Source organism: Balaenoptera physalus (genome assembly GCF_965194825.1).
Source record: "Balaenoptera physalus genome assembly, chromosome: 13".
Lineage (NCBI taxonomy): Eukaryota > Metazoa > Chordata > Mammalia > Artiodactyla > Balaenopteridae > Balaenoptera > Balaenoptera physalus.
In genome coordinates, this window is record NC_138892.1 from 60,433,858 (window position 1) to 60,452,047 (window position 18,190).

Below are 18,190 nucleotides of genomic sequence, written 5' to 3' on the forward strand. Positions count from 1 at the left end.
GAGACTCTAGGATAGCTCATTAACATAAAGATACCTGAGGGACCTTCAAGATGGCAGAGGAGTAAGATGTGGAGATCACCTTCCTCCCCACAAATACATCAAAAATACATCTACATATGGAACAATTCCTACAGAACACCTACTGAACGCTGGCAGAAGTCCTCAGACTTCCCAAAAGGCAAGAAAATCCCCACATACCTGGGTAGGGCAAAAGAAAAAACAGAGACAAAAGAATAGGGACGGGACCTGCACCTCAGGGAGGGAGCTGTGAAGGAGGAAAAGTTTCCACACACTAGGAAGCCCTTTCACTGGTGGAGATGGGGGGTGGGCAGGGGGAAGCTTCAGAGCCACGGAGGAGAGCACAGCAACAGGGGTGCAGAGGGCAAAGCGGAGAGATTCCTGCAAGAGGATTGGTGCCGCCCAGCACTCACCAGCCTGAGAGGCTTGTCTGCTCACCCACCGGGGCGGGTAGGAGCTGGGAGCTGAAGCTCGGGCTTTGGAAGTCAAATCCCAGGGAGAGGACTGGGATTGGCTGCGTGAAGACAGCCTGAGGGGGCTAGCGCGCCACAGCTAGCTGGGAGGGAGTCTGGGAAAAAGTCTGGACCTGCCTAAGAAGCAAGAGACCATTGTTTCGGGGTGTGTGAGGAGAGAGGATTCCTTCCCCGTCTGCCCACGGAAGGCAGAGCACCACCTAAGTGAGCACTAGAGACGGGCGCAAGCTGTGGTTATCAGCTCGGACAGCGAAGACAGGCATGAACCTCTAAGGCTGCTGCCGCTGCCACCAAGAATCCTGTGTGCAAGCACAGGTCACTATCCACACCACCACCACCACCACCCTGCCCGGGAGCCTGTGCAGCCCACCACTGCCAGAGTCCCGAGATCCAGGGACAACTTCCCCGGGAGAAGACACAGTGCACCTCAGGCTGTTTCAACGTCATGCTGGCCTCTTCCACCTCAGGCTCGCCCCACATTCCAGTTATGACTGCCGTACCCCTCCCTCTCCCTGGCCTGAGTGAGCAAGAGCCCCCTAATGAGCCGCTGATTTAACTCCCTCCTGTCTGGGCACTGAACAGACTCCTGACGGTGCCTACACACAGAGGCGGGGCCAAAACCAAAGCGGAAACCCAGGAGCTGTGCGAACAAAAAAGAGAAAGGGAAATTTCTCTGTGCAGCCTCAGGAGCAATGGATTAAATCCCCACAATCAACTTGATGTACCCTGCATCTGTGGAATACCTGAATAAACAACAAATCATCCAAAAATTGAGGCGGTGGACTTTGGGAGCAACTGTAGACTTGGGGTTTGCTGTCTGCAACTGATTTGTTTCTGATCTTTATGTTTATCTTAGTGTAGTATTTAGCGCTTGTTATTGGTGGATTTGTTTATTGGATTGGTTGCTCTCTTTTTTTATAATTATTACTTTCTTATTTTAATAATTAAAAAAAATTTTTTTTACTTTAGTAAATTTTTTTCCTTCTTTTTTTCTCCCTTTTCTTCTGAGCCGTGTGGCTGACAGGGTCTTGGTGCTCTGGCTTGGTATCAGGCCTGAGCCTCTGAAGTGGGAGAGCCGAGCTCAGGACATTGGACCACCAGAGACCTCCCGGCCCAATGTAATATCAATCGGTGAGAGCTCTCCCAGAGATCTCCGTCTCAGTGCTAAGACCCAGCTCCACCCAACAGCCACATACTCCAGTGCTGGATGCCCCATGCCAAACAACTAGCAAGACAGGGACACAACCCCACCCATTAGCAGAGAGGCTGCCTAAAATCATACTAAGTTCACAGACACCCCAAAACACACCACCGGACGTGGCCCTGCCCACCTGAAAGAAAAGATCCAGCCCCACCAACCAGAAAGCAGGCACCAGTCCCCTTCACCAGGAAGCCTACACAAGCCACTGAACCTACCTTACCCACTGGGGGCAGACACCAAAAACAATGGGAACTATGAACCTGCAGCCTGTGAAAAGGAGACCTCAAACACAGTAAGTTAAACAAAATGAGAAGACAGAGAAATATGCAGCAGATGAAGGAGCAAGGTAAAAACCCACAAGACCAAACAAATGAAGAGGAAATAGGCAGTCTACCTGAAAAAGAATTTAGAGTAACGATAGTAAAGATGATCCAAAATCTTGGAAATAGAATGGAGAAAATACAAGAAACATTTAACAAGGACCTAAAGAATTAAAGAGCAAACAAACAGTGATGAACAACACAGTAAATGAAATTTAAAATTCTCTAGAAGGAAGCAATAGCAGAATAACTGAGGCAGAAGAACGGATAAGTGACCTGGAAGATAAAATAGTGGAAATAACTACCACAGAGCAGAATAAAGAAAAAAGAATGAAAAGAACTGAAGACAGTCTCAGAGACCTCTGGGACAACATTAAACACACCAACATTCAAATTATAGGGGTTCCAAAAGAAAAAGAGAAAAAGAAAGGGTCTGAGAAAATATTTGAAGAGATTATACTTGAAAACTTTGCTAACATGGGAAAGGAAATAGTCAATCAAGTCCAGGAAGCGCAAAGAGTCCTATACAGGATAAATCCAAGGAGGAACATGCCAAGACACATATTAATCAAACTATCAAAAATTAAATACAGAGAAAAAATATTAAAAGCAGCAAGGGAAAAGCAACAAATGACATACAAGGGAAACCCCATAAGGTTAACAGCTGATCTTTCGGCAGAAACTCTCCAAGCCAGAAGGGAGTGGCAGGACATATTTAAAGTGATGAAAGGGAATAACCTACAACCAAGATTACTCTATCCAGCAAGGATCTCATGCAGATTCTACAGAGAAATGAAAACCTTTACAGACAAGCAAAAGTTAAGAGAATTCAGCACCACCAAACCAGCTTTACAACAAATGCTAAAGGAACTTCTCCTTGCAGGAAACACAAGAGAAGGAAAAGACCTACAATAACAAACCCAAATCAATTAAGAAAATGCTAATAGGAACATACATATCGACAGTCACCTTAAATGTAAATGGATTAAATGCTCCAACCAAAAGACATAGACTGGCTGAATGATACAAAAACAAGATCCGTATATATGCTGTCTACAAGAGACTCACTTCAGACCTAGGGACACATACAGACTGAAAGTGAGGGGATGAAAAAAGATATTCCATGCAAATGGAAATCAAAAGAAACCTGGAGTAGCAATTCGCATATCAGATGAAATAGACCTTAAAATAAAAACTATTACAAGAGACAAAGAAGGACACTACATAATGATCAAGGGATCAATCCAAAAAGAAGATATAACAATTGTAAACATTTATGCACCCAACATAGGAGCACCTCAATACATAAGGCAAATGCTAACAGCCATAAAAGGGGAAATCGACAGTAACACAATCATAGTATGGGGACTTTAACACCCCATTTTCACCAATGAACAGATCATCCAAAATGAAGATAAATAAGGAAACACAAGCTTTAAATGATACATTAAACAAGATGGACTTAATTGATATTTAAAGGACATTCCATCCAAAAACAACAGAATCTTCTCAAATGCTCATGGAACGTTCTCCAGGATAGATCATATCTTGGGCCACAAATCAAGCCTTGGTAACTTTAAGAAAATTGAAATCTTACCAAGTATCTTTTCCGACCACAATGCTATGAGACTAGATATCAATTACAGGAAAAAAATCTGTAAAAAATACAAACACATGGAGGCTAAACAATACGCTACTAAATAACTAAGAGATCACTGAAGAAATCAAAGAGGAAATAAAAAAATACCTAGAAACAAATGACAATGAAAACACGATGACCCAAAACCTATGGGATGCAGCAAAAGCAGTTCTAAGAGGGAAGTTTATAACAATACAATCCTACCTCAAGAAACAAGAAAAATCTCAAATAAACACCTAACCTTACACCTAAAGCAATTAGAGAAAGAAGAACAAAAAAACCCAAAGTTAGCAGAAGGAAAGAAATCATAAAAATCAGATCAGAAATAAATGAAAAAGAAATGAAGGAAATGATAGCAAAGATCAATAAAACTAAAAGTCAGTTCTTTGAGAAGATAAACAAAATTGATAAACAAAATTAACCAGACTCATCAAGAAAAAAAGGGAGAAGACTCAAATCAATAGAAATGAAAAAGGAGAAGTAACAACTGACACTGCAGAAACACAAAGAAATACAAAGGATCATGAGAGATTACTACAAGCAACTGCATGCCAATAAAATGACAACCTGGAAGAAGTGGACAAATTCTTAGAAAAGCACAATCTTCCGAGACTGAACCAGGAAGAAATAGAAAATATAAACAGACCCAGTCACAAGTACTGAAATTGAGACTGTGATTAAAAATCTTCCAACAAACAAAAGCCCAGGAACAGATGGCTTCACAGGCTTCACAAATTCTATCAAACATTCAGAGAAGAGCTAACACCTATCCTTCTCAAACTCTTCCAAAATATAGCAGAGGGAGGAACACTCCCAAACTCATTCTACGAGGCCACCATCACCCTGATACCAAAACCAGACAAAGATGTCACAAAAAAAGAAAACTACAGGCCAATATCACTGATGAACATAGATGCAAAAATCCTCAACAAAATACTAGCAAACAGAATCCAACAGCACATTGAAAAGATCATACACCATGATCAAGTGGGGTTTATCCCAGGAATGCAAGGATTCTACAATATATGCAAATCAATTAATGTGATACAACATATTAACAAACTGAAGCATAAAAACCATATGATAATCTCAATAGATGCAGAAAAACTTTTGACAAAATTCAATACCCATTTATGATAAAAACTCTCCAGAAAGTGGGCATAGAGGGAACCTACCTCAACATAATAAAGGCCATATATGACACACCCACAGCCAACATTATTCTCAATGGTGAAAAACTGAAACCATTTCCTGTAAGATCAGGAACAAGACAAGGTTGCCCACTCTCACTACTATTATTCAACATAGTTTTGGAAGTTTTAGCCAGAACAATCAGAGAAGAAAAAGAAATAAAAGGAATCCGTATCAGAAAAGAAGTAAAACTGTCACTGTTTACAGGTGACATGCTACTATACATAGAGAATCCTAAAGATGCTACCAGAAAACTACTAGAGCTAATCAATGAATTTGGTAAAGTAGCAGGATACAAAATTAATGCACAAAAATCTCTGGCATTCCTATACACTAACGATGAAAAATCTGAAAGAGAAATTAAGGAAACAATCCCATTTACCACTGCAACAAAAAGAATAAAATACCTAGGAATAAACTTTCCTAAAGAGACAAAACACCTGTATGCAGAAAACTATAAGACACTGATGAAAGAAATTAAAGATGATACAAACAGATGGAGAGATATACCGTGTTCTTGGATTGGAAGAATCAATATTGTGAAAATGACTATACTACCCAAAGCAATCTACAGATTCAATGCAATCCCTATCAAATTACCAATGGCATTTTTCACAGAAATAGAACAAAAAAATTTTACAATTTCTATGGAAACACCAAAGACCCTGAATAGCCAAAGCAATCTTAAGAAAGAAAAATGGAGCTGGAGGAATCAGACTCCCTGACTTCAGACTATACTACAGAGCTACAATAATCAAGACAGTATGGTACTGGCACAAAAACAGAAATATAGATCAATGGAACAGGATAGAAAGCCCAGAGATAAACCCACACTCATATGGTCACCTTATCTTTGACAAAGGAGGCAAGAATATACAATGGTGAAAAGACAGCCTCTTCAATAAGTGGTGCTGGGAAAACTGGACAGCTACATGTAAAAGAATGAAAGTAGAACAGTGCCTAACACCATACACAAAGGTAAACTCAAAATGGATTAAAGACCTAAATGTAAGGCCAGACATTGTAAAACTCTTAGAGGAAAACATAGGCAGAACACTCTATGTGTTCACAGCATGATAAATCACAGCAAGATCCTTTTTGACCCACCTCCTAGAGAAATGGAAATCAAAACAAAAATAAACAAATTGGACCTAATGAAACTTAAAAGCTTTTGCACAGCAAAGGAAACCACAAACAAGATGAAAAGACAACCCTCAGAATGGGAGAAAATATTTGCAAATGAAGCAACTGACAAAGGATTAATCTCCAAAATATACAAGCAGTTCATGCAGCTCAATATTAAAAAAACAAACAACCAAATCCAAAAATGGGCAGAAGACCTAAATAGATATTTCTCCAAAGAAGATATACAGATTGCCAACAAACACATGAAAGGATGCTCAACATCACTAATCATTAGAGAAATGCAAATCAAAACTACAATGAAGTGTCACCTCACACTGGTCAGAATGGCCATCATCAAAAAAATCTACAAGCAATAAATTCTGGAGAGGGTGTGGAGAAAAGGGAACCCTCTTGCACTGTTGGTGGGAATGTAAATTGATACAGCCACTATGGAGAACAGTATGGAGGTTTCTTAAAAAACTAAAAATAGAACTACCATATGACCCAGCAATCCCACTACTGGGCATATACCCTGAGAAAACCATAATTCAAAAAGAGACATGTACCACAATGTTCAATGCAGCAGTATTTACAATAGCCAGGACATGGAAGCTACCTAAGTGTCCATCAACAGATGAATGGATAAAGAAGATGTGGCACATATATGCAATGGAATATTACTCAGCCATAAAAAGAAACAAAATTGAGTTATTTGTAGTGAGGTGGATGGACCTAGAGTCTGTCTTACAGAGTGAAGTAAGTCAGAAAGAGAAAAACAAATACCATATGCTAAGACATATATATGGAATCTAAAAAACAAAAAAGGTTCTGATGAACCTAGGGGCAGGACAGGAATAAAGATGCAGATGTAGAATATGGACTTGAGGACACGGGGAGGGGGAAAGGTAAGCTGGGACAAAGTGAAAGAGTAGCATTGACATATATACACTACCAAATATAAGATAGATAGCTAGTGGGAAGCAGCTGCATAGCACAGGGAGATCAGCTTGGTGCTTTGTGACCACCGAGAAGGGTGGGATAGGGAGGGTGGGAGGGAGACGCAAGAGGGAGGAGATACGTGGATATATGTATATGTATAGCTGATTCACTTTGTTATAAAGCAGAAACTAACACACCATTGTAAAGCAATTATACTCCAATAAAGATGTTAAAATAATTAAAAACAAATTTCTAATTAATATGATATTAGATAAGAGATTTATTGATGTATGTTATAGACTTTTTAAATGAATAAACAAGATATATATACGTATATGTAATATATATCAAGATATGTACATATTGCAAACATAATGCTGAATGATGAAAAGAAATTGTTAAATCATATATATGGAAGGGCATAGTTTTCATAAATTGTATTAATTATACATACATATGATACATTTCATAAATGTATTAATTATACTAAATACATTATGTATTATCCATGGATCTAAACGTTAAGTGGCAGAAGTAAATCTATGCATAAAAGGAGGGTAAAATGCCAGAGGTTTAAGATTTTAGTGATGTAAGTATCACTGTATTGTTTAATTTTAAAAACAGAGAGCTTTGAAGCAAAAACAGAAAATGTTAAATTTGCTAAATTGAGGTCGTTCCTAGATGGCCATATATTACACTGTTTTCAGTACTTTCCACAGTGGTGAAGTATTTTAGTTGTTTTAAAAATTGAAATAGAGATAATGAGAGGTTGTTTCAGCAAAAAGTAATGAGCACAGGCTTACTCTCTGTCCTGACTCCCTGGTCCTTGAGTGACACATGAAATCACTTTTTTCCTTTCTCTCTAGTTGCTAACCCACATGTGATACCAGTCAGAATAAGTTGACATCAGCCAATCCCAAATTCTACCTGCTGACCTAATCTTACACTCCAGCTTACCGCTTACTTCTCTTTTTGTGTTGTAGTTTGGAAGAGTAATTTCACCACATATTTGGATGAACCATTAAGTGGCCAGCAGCTCTTCCAAACTCAAAAAATCTCCCCACACATATCAACCAATTGCTGTTGACTAAAAACAGCGAATTTTGCTCAAGATGCACGTTTTTTTAAGACACAGTGACTTTATACAGAGCAAAACATCAGAGGTGTCTTTTCCTCTGAATGGGAATTGGAGCTCCAAGGACCAAGACCCAGACTTGAAAGAACAGCTACACCGTTCTGTCTTCTCCAGAGCTCCACTTCAGCTTCATTAGACTTTGAAGAAGAGAGGTACAAGATAAAAGTGATACGAGCATATACATTTCCAAATATATTTCCAAAGTGCTTAGATCTATACTTTAGTACCTATATTTTTAAAGCAATATTTGTAAAGTACCTATGACAACATAAAAGAGGTACATACTGAAACTGTTCATTATTGTTCATACAATAAATCCTGATTGAGTGCTCACTATCAGTAAGGCGCTGTGCTAGCAAAGCTCTCTATATAATGGGACATGTGTGCATGGTACTGAACAATGTATTTTCTAAAAACTACTCAGGAAAAAATTGGCTTATGTGTATGACAGAAATACCTTTTATCCTAAGTTTAAGAAATAACTGACTTTAAATCTCATAACTTCATAAAATGGATTCATCTTTTTCATCCAAAAAAAATTCTGTGTATAGATGTGGTACGTGATTACTTATAGGGTCAGTCAGTAGAAACAAGCTCAGCTGTAGAGTATTGCATCCCTAAGCTTCCAAATGCTAAGCAAATATCTGTATTCCTTTAGGGAGAAACCAGTATTAAAATGTAATATCAAATCAGAAATTTTCGAAACGAGTGAATGCGGACAACCCAAAATACCATGTGGTGGCAGCACGTCCCCATGATAACACTGCTTCCACACTGACTTGTCCGTGGTCAGAAAGAAAACCTTGAGTGAGATGTCCCCATTAAATCCTAAGTGTTAACTGTAGGAAGAACTTCAGGATCAATTTAGCCCAAGTTTCCCTTTACCTTCCAAAGAGGAAACCTAATTTCTGAAAAATTAAGGCATTTTCCCAAAGTCAAACAAGCAGTTAGTGGACAGAACTGGGATCAGAACCTTGTCTTCTAGCCCCCAGGGCACACTCCCTGATGGTAAAAACCCTTCATCGTGCCGTTTCTCTACCCCAAAGCCTCCAGATGACGGTTATCGCTAAGAGAAATGATACTATGGAATAAAATACGTAAACTGAGCAGCAAGCAGTTTTTTCATGGGGACTTCTCCTCCTTCCCTAGTCCCAGCTCCCCCTGACCTAAAGATCTCCTTTTGGTACCTTCCCATTTTCTAACCCCTCCCCACAAAATGGGAGTGATTTGGGTATCAATAGGCTCATTCATTTTTTTGGCTGAGCCTCATATATTTACTTTAAATGTAAAATGAATGGATGTTGCTCAAATTAAGGTAATATTAGGCTATAGAAATAGATAAACCTTTAAGTTGACCTTACAATCATTCTCCTTCAGGCTAAATGCAGTCATTTAGTCATTCCTAGTCATTCCTAGTTTGCCTGGGCCTGAGGGGTTTCCCAGAATGCAACATTTTTACTGTACACGCTTTAGGGAAGCTCCCACACCAACCTGGTTTATTTTAGAACTCCAGTAAATCAAACCATATTTATGCTTATTTCTAACAAAACCTAGTCATTTTCTTAAAACTAGAATGTATGTAATAATAGCTAACTTTTGCCAAGTGCTTGCCAATTTCCTGGGATTCTGCTATTTGACTCATAATAACCTTTTTTTTTTAAAATTTATTTATTTTATTTATTATTTTTGGCTGCGTTGGGTCTTCATTGCTGCACGTGGGCTTTCTCTAGTTACAGCGAGCGGGGACTACTCTTTGTTGCGGTGCAAGGGCTTCTCATTGCGGTGGCTTCCCTTATTGTGGAGCAAGGGCTCTAGGCGCGCGGGCTTCAGTAGTTGTGGCACGTGGGCTTCAGTAGTTGTGGCTCGCGGGCTCTAGAGCGCAGGCTCAGCAGTTGCGGCGCACATGCTTAGTTGCTCCGCGGCGTGTGGGATCTTCCCGGACCAGGGCTTGAACCCGTGTCCTCTGCATTGGCAGGCAGATTCTTAACCACTGCGCCACCAGGGAAGCCCCCATAATAACCTTTTGAGAAAAAATCTTTTATTGTTCTCATGCTTCAAACCAGTGAATTGAGGCTTAAAGAAGATAAGTAATTTAAGATTATACAATTCATAGTGGAAAAGCTAGGTTTCAAGCCCAAATCTGTTGGTTCTCAGAGCCTGTGCCCTCATTCACTTCATTACACCATTTCTCATATAGAGGGGATTTTGTTCTGTCTAGAACTTTCTGCATCAATGGAAATGTTCTATATCTGCTCTGTCCAATAGGGTAGCCCCTGGCCACCTGTGACTACTGAACATTTGAAATATGGCTTATGTGACTGAGAAACAGAATTTTCCTTCATTTCAATTAATTTAAATTTAAATATCTGTCTGTGACTAGTGGAAAGCAGAGGTCTTGGTGTGTTACATCAACATACAGGCAGACCTCAGGGATATTGCAGGTTCGGTTCCAGACCACCACAATATAAATCAAATATCGCAATAAAGCGAGTCACACAAATCTTTCGGTTTCCCAGTGCATATAAAAGTTATGTTTACATTATCGTGTAGTCGCTTAAGTATGCAATAGCATTATGTCCAAAAAAAACCAGTGTACATACCTGAATTTTAAAATATTGCTAAAAAATGCTAAAACATCATCTGAGCCTCCAGCGAGTAGTTATCTTTTTACTGGTGCAGCGTCTTGCCCTGACGTTGATGGCTGGTGACTGATTGGGGTGGTAATTGCTGTAAGGTAGGGTGGCTATTGTAACTGCTTACAACAAGACAACAATGAATTTTGCCACATCAATTGACTGTTCCTTTCACAAATGATTTCTCTGTAGCATGCAATACTATTTGATAGCATTTTACCCACAGAAGAATTTCTTTCAAATTTGGAGTTAATCTTCTCAAACCCTGTCACTGTTTTTTCAACTAAGTTTGCATTATATTCTAAATCCCTTGTTGTCATTTCAACGATCAATTAAGTTTACCATTTATATGGGTGTGGTTCATGGCCCCCTAAAACAATTACAATAGTAACATCAGAGATCACTGATCACAGATCACCAATAACAAATATAATACTAATGGGAAGGTTTGAAATACTTCAAGAATTATAAAAATGAAGATTTTGCTCACGAAGTGAGCAAATGCTCTTGGAAAAATGCTTCCGGTAGACTTGCTCCACTCAGGGTTGCCACAGACCTTCAATGTGTAAAAATTGCAGTATCTGCAAGGTACAATAAAGGGAAGTGCAATAAAACAAGGTGTGTAATATAATAAAAAGAGAAAGGGCATTAGAGTCAGCCGCCAGCTGTGTGGACTAGAGTGACATTTTTAGCTTTAAATCTCTAAGATTCGGTTGACTCATGTATAAAATGAGGATAATTATAATTGCACCAGAGAGTTGTTGTTTTAATGAGATATATAAAATGTTTGGCACTAATAATCACTAAACATGTTTCATTTGCCCCTTAAAGATCTAAAGGGTTTGGGCAGGAAATTGCATAAGCGCCACTTAGCACTTCTTCCAATGTTTGACAATTCATGTCAGAAAATTCTCCAGTGTCTCTCCCATTGTAGAATAATTTGGGTTCTTTCACTACATTCTCTCTTAGAATTATTGCTGGGTTTAAACTTCTAATGACAAATGTAAAGTACCCCACAGTTATCTCAGTGACCAGAACACAGTAATGTGCAATAATGTTTCTTTTCCCCCTTACCTCCCTTAAGACTTGGAATAATTTGTCTTTTAAACCCCACACAACATCCTTGATGAAGAAGGTAGGAAAGGGTGGGAGGAATAGCCTATCTCTACTTCTCTGAGGTCAAAGGATAATTGAACTCACTTTGGGCTCAGGCATGTTCAAGAAACTAGTGCTATACTATCTCTACGATCATTTGATATGTGAATACAGTCGTCCCTCTGTATCCACAGGGAATTTGTTACAGGACCCCTGTGGATACCAAAATCAGCAGATGCTCAAGTCCCTTATATAAAATGGCATAGTATTTGCATATAACCTACACACATCCTCCCGTATACTGTAAATCATCTCTAGACTACTTATAATACCTAATACAATGTAGATGCTACGTAAATAGTTGCCAGCGCGGGGTAAATTCAAGTTTTGCTTTTTGGAGCTTTCTGGAATTTTTTTTCAAATATTTTTGATCTGCAGTTGGTTGAATCCATGGATGCAGAGCCCGCAGATACAGAGGGCCAACTGTATATTAGAATGATTGAAAAACAGTGTGATGAACCTAATTTCATTCTGACCCTGATTTGTTCTGTGGTCATTTTTCATGTTGTACCTCAGATTTCCTATCTAGGAAATGGGTAGAATCACCTTAAGTCTCCCTCAGAATTATGTTAGGATTAAGATCCTTAATTGTATAAATCCTCCTATTAGTATAATTTACATTTTCATGTCACTAATCTCTCATGACCATCTACTATAGCACTATACGTGATGTAAGTTGTAGCTTTTGTAAAGCACTTTCATAAACTGTAAAGCACTAAGCACTAATTATAATCATTCTGTCAGGCAGAAAATGTCATCTTCATTTTACCAATCTGGAAATGGATGTTCAACAAATTAAATGACTTGCCCAAGTCACACTCAAGTGTAATATCGTTGACCAGAAAATCACTGACTTGATCACTCTTTTTCTGAAAAGGACGCTAAAACCAATCCCCAGTGTGTTGAATGAAATTCATAGGTTTAGACTTTCACAAAAGTGATATGATTGGTCCTTCAGAAGAACTTGCCTGAACGAAGTGTTATAAGACACTGGACTCGGCCTGGTGAGGGTGAGGTGGATGACTGGTCTCCTGGTGTCACTGCTTCCTCTTCTCCCAGCCTCTTAAAGAGGTAATTAAGGAATGTAGCCCTTCCAAGCTGCTGTTCTCCTCTGCAGCCACTAGGTGGACACCCCGTCTAATCCCGAGGTGCTGGTGTAATAGGCTTAGAAGGTTGAGGATTTCCAGAATTAACGGCCCCAGAGGGAGGGGCTCTCCCCAAGGCTGCACGTGAGTGAACAGCATGGTGATTAAGCCCTGAGAGTTAATCACTTGACCAGAGATAAACTGGAGATAAAATCATAGTGGACGCATGTCCTGTCCGTACCCTGGGCATCCTGCCACTTCAGGGCCTTGGCCTTGGCGTTCCCATCTCAGTGGCTCCTTAGCATCCCACCAGCCCTGAAAGTTCAGCGTTCTAGAACTCTAGGCTCACAGCTCAGGTGTCAAGTTAGGGCCTTAGCCTGGGCCAGAGGGAGGTGTTGACCCCTTCCCCAAACCTGTTGAATCAGAAAAGGACCCTATCTGAAGTTACAGAAAGAGGCTGACCAGAAAGAGACAACAGGGGCACAGTAACCTGTACAGAGGCTTCTAAAGATGGTAGGAAAAATGGGAAAATAAGTCTTTGCCCAAGGAAGAAGCTCTTTATTTTGTGCTTGTTTCCTTAGTCCAAGTTTGCGAAAGCCTCTCTATAAGACAACCCCTGGTATTTATACCCCCCTTGGGTCTTTTCTTCTACGTCTTAGGAAGGCCTGATACACGCCCTTCTCAGATTCCCCTTGGTGACTCCTTCCTCAAACTGTTGCTGCTGAGCCATCTGTCACCCCCCAGCGCCTGCAGCCCCCTCCGGAAAGCTGAGTCCCAGCAAGCTGTGACCCAGGCCCAGGGACAGGATGCTGCAGTCACGGCAGGATTTCTGCTAACTGGGGAGGGAACAGAGGAAGAAAGAGGCTTGATTTGAACTTCACAAAGTAAAGACTCTAGACATTTGTTTTTAATTCAAATAAACAAATATTTGTAAGACAGATTCTGTAAGACACCCTTTTTAAAGGTTAGTCCCTGCCCCCCAACAATCATAAAGTATGCCCTTAATGAAGGAGTTAGGAAGGACTGTAGAATCTGTAACACTTTATCAATTAATCATACACGTTTAAGATCATTGAATGAAACCCCTTTAACTTTACATTGAATAAATAGAGATCCAAAATTGGAAGATGCAAAGGTACCGAAATTCACACGCGCACACACACACACACACTATGTGTGTGTGTGTATATATGTATATATGTATATATATGTGTATATATATGTGTGTATATATATACATACACATATATATATATACATATATAACTTAAAATGTGTATTACCTCTTCTCTAATTAGTAGGAGAGATAATATATTTGTATAGGTATACGGATCTGGTGAGATGGAGATGGGGGTGAGGATAAGGAGGCCACCCACTGCCCTAATGAGGGTCTGGACTACAGTTGGGAAATTGATAAATGTGGTTTTAAAAAAGTTAATACAAAAACCTGCAAATAACACCAATGAGGTAGGAACTGTCCTGAAGACTTAAAGGAAGGAGCCAAATCCATCTGGCTGATTTCAAGAAATCGGCACAAATCAAGTTCTCTTGGGAGGAGAGAAGTGGGGGAGGGGTAGATGATAAGAATTCCAAGCAACAGCACACATAGGAGCAAAAGCACGTCTAGGAAAGTCCAAAAGCAGAGTCGGCACTGATGGAAAAACAAATATGGTCTGTTTTGGCAAGTGTATAAAGTTCGTAATCAGAAGTATTTGGGTAAATGATTAGAGTGGTAGATTGAGGCTGTTGGTAGAAGCTTTGAATGACAGACTGTTCTCAGTGTTACTACTTAATTCAATAAGAAATGGGGAATCTCTTATAATTTCTAAAAAAGGAAGTGTTCTAATAAGATGCTATCAAAAATAAACACTAGGCAAACTGAAAAAAAGGGACAGGTTTATTCTGTGTCTAAGAATCAAGTTTCTCACATCAAATCAAATCAAATCATCAAATCAAATACAAACCTCAGCTGTCTGAGTCTGTCCATTCACTCACCCTCTGATCCAACTCCCAACCCCCGTCATCCACCCATATTGCCCCCTGGAGAGAACACCTGGGCCCTGCGCCTAGCTCAGCCTCAGATTTACACAAATGTCTCAGATTGGCAGGAATATTCCTGATGTCATAATTTCAAAGTTTCTCTAATAAATACATCAATTTGGAATTTTAAAAAATAGTTACATAGTAATTCATGTTTGTTTTCTTTGCAAAAACTTGGGGTAGGGAGGTAAAAAGTAAGGGCTATAGACAAGGTACATTTAACAAAATTTTGAAAGTATAACAAGATGTCTAGGAAATACAGATATAAATATAGATATAGATGGCTAATTGTGAAGCAGTTCTAGTTTAGTTGGAAAGTAATGCAGGATTATTAAAAGCTAATATCCAGCTGAAGTCTAAAAACAATTGTCAAACCTGCAGATGTTTTATCTGCACAACAATAACATTCTGACTCTTTGAACATCACTGAGTAACCAATTTAAAAGAAAAAAAATAATTTTATCCAGCTCTGGCCAGCAGAACAAAAATAAACAAATGACCTGTAACCTTAGATGATGTCCTGTTTGCTTATGTAATTCTTGGTGTAATAGCAAAACCAATGAGGTGTCTCTTTATCCCACTATCATGCTATTATCCTCATATAATTAATATATAATATTTAGGATAGTTGGATATGAAGTTACCTCTCTCAGTTTTCAGAACCCTAGAAATCTGAAGTTCTCCCCCAAACAAAATTGTCTGTGATCTAGGCAAGCAATTCTGTTGCTACCCCGTTACCCTTTTCTCCCCTAAGCCACTCTCAGTCCCTTTCTCTCAGACATATGTGAAGGCCTAGAAACTGCCCTCCCCAATCCCTTTCCTTTCTGGAAGAAAATGAATATAAGAGAGCAGAGCTATTCCCCCTGGGGCTCCACATGCCTGATTTCCATAGGAAACAATCCGCGGGACTCTGATCCGATTGTTTTGGTGTAGAGGCTGGGTGAGAGGGCAGTGGAGGTAGCTGGGAAAGGGGCTGCCCACCCTCTAATGAGAGGCAGGACTGCGACGGGGTTCGTGACAGATGGGGTATGAATACCAGACTGGCACCTTGAAAAATTTCTCGTGAGCCTTGGAGGGATGGGAGAGGAGTCCAGGTCTGGGGACAGAACATCAATGGGCCATTTCTGCTTCTGATCCACTCCCCATTTATCAAGGACACCCTCAGCAATCTGTGTCTCCCTAAATCTGATTCAGAGAAAATATACCACCCTAACAGACTGAACAAAAATTCCTCCAGGATACAGTGGTTTGTTAAGCAACCTTCTCCAAAATGGACCACTTTGGTCGCATGTCAGGATACCAGCCACTGACATTGAATCTTGCTGCTTCTCTGTGTAAAAATGCCAGTGTCTCCCTATCACCAGTAGGATCAAGTCCAAACACTTTAGGCTGGCACTACTCGGTTACAGTTTACCTGAACTCATCCTTAACCAACCCCCTCCACACGCATCACCACCCACCGATACTACTCACTGATCCCTTAGAACATTCCTTATTCCCAGGACACCTCAGTTACTCTCAAGCTTGTCCTTTGCCCAGGCATCCCCATTGCTTGGAATGCTTCTCTCTACTTTTACCCCTTAATGCATAACTTAAATGTCTTTCTAACAGTTTCTGTCTTCTCTCTATACAAATTTCCTTTCCCTGTGTCATGTAGTACTGGATCGATCCTTTCATACGAGCAAATAGCAGATATTTTGTGGCAATGTAATATCTGTCTCTCCCTAGACATCAATGCCCTTGAAGCATGGGGCAGAATCTTACGCTTTTTATTCCAACACTAGATCCTGGAGACACTTTTAATAAGTGCCTATGAACTGGATAATTCCAACACTGCTGCCATGTCTGGTTCTGATGCTTGCTCTGTCTCTTCAAGTTGTGGGTTTTTTTACCTTTTGGTATTCCTTGCAATTTTTTCTTGATAACCAGACATGTTGTACTGGGTAAACGGAACTGCTGCAGATAGGCCTTTAGTGACGTGGTTGTGAGGTGTGGGGAGAGGAGAAGCATGTGTAGTCCTGTGATCAGGCCTCTGGCTTCTAATGAGCCTGTGCCTCTGGACTGTGAACTTCTCAAGAGCTTTTCAGTTTTCTTCTCCCGCCTTAGGTGGACACAACAGCTGGAGGTGGCTGGTGTGGGGCATTTCCCACCCTCTCGTCAGTTAGGCTTTGCTGAACTAGTTTCTCCAGAGGGCAGGCCTTGTTAAGAACAGAGCTCTCCAAAGTGTTTCAGAACTGTTCCTCTTCCCCTCCAACTGCTTGAAGCATGCAGGGATTTTTTCTCAGATATTTGCTGTGAGAATCTGGTCAAGCTCCCAGAAGTAAATCACAAAACTGTGCCCACTCCCCCATGATGGGTCCCCCTGGAGTTTTTAACTCTCAGAGGCGTCCACACGGAGCCTCCAGCAATTCATCATTTACAGGGCAGGTCACCCTGCCCTGCCCCTGCTTCCCACAGAGGTGCCACTTGTGAGCCTCTGCTCTGGTAAACCGGATGACCTGTGTTCTCCTGTCTCTCCAATGTCGGGGGCGGTGGTTTGCCTTGTGTCCTTCCCTCTCTTGTGAATCCGAGAAGAGTTGTTAGTTTTTCAGTCTTCGCAGTTTTTTACTTGTTAGACAGAGTGGCAACTCCCAAGCTCCTTACATGAGGAACCAGAAACTAGAATTCTACCTACGAACTTGCGGTTTTGGATTTCAGCCATTTCTTGAGATTTTAGATGTCTTTGGAGCATAAATTGCATTGCGTTCTCCTTCTTTTAAATTCCCTTTACCTCCATGCCAGGTCCACAAAGTATAAGACAGCTTAAGAAATATATTTGCTTACAGACTACTATTTGGTTGGTGCCTTCCATGTGCCAGTTGTTCTACATATATAGCCCTCTCTATTCTCAAAAACCCTCCTGTGAGGGTCACACCTTCTCACAATTTATAGATGAGGAAAACTGAAGCTTAGGGAGGAGCTTGCCCACTGCCACATGAGTAGTAAATATCAGAAGCTGTTGCAGCAAAAATAGAAATGAGACTTTTCTGATAAACAAGGAAAATAAGCAACAATGAACAGGCTGGGGAAACAGCATAAACAGGCCTGAAAGAGTTAAGCAATCTTGGTATTCTTTAGCTGTTGCTACTAACAAACACTTGTATCTAGACTGGTCCTTCACAAAGCTAAACAAAGCTAATTACTCTCTGATTCCATATGAATTGGACCCTGCACCTGGCATTTTCTCGCTGCATTCT

General features: G+C 40.3%; 1 protein-coding gene across 8 annotated transcripts in view; it reads left to right on the forward strand.

Moving 5' to 3' along the window:
• Window positions 1-18,190, forward strand: part of LOC309641650 (uncharacterized protein) — a 134,627-nt gene that overhangs the window by 57,326 nt on the left and 59,111 nt on the right. Inside the window, exon 2 of one of the 8 annotated variants that reach the window (XR_014252708.1) lies at window positions 13,574-13,798. The exons of 5 other annotated variants lie outside the window; for them this stretch is intronic. Coding sequence is in view for 2 of the 3 variants with exons in the window: in XM_082421899.1 (XP_082278025.1) it covers window positions 2-23 (22 nt within the window). In the remaining variant the exon portion in view is untranslated. Of the gene's footprint in view, window position 1; window positions 3,848-13,573; window positions 18,187-18,190 lie in introns of those variants that run through there. 2 more of the 8 variants (XM_082421900.1, XM_082421899.1) reach the window with 2 other exon arrangements.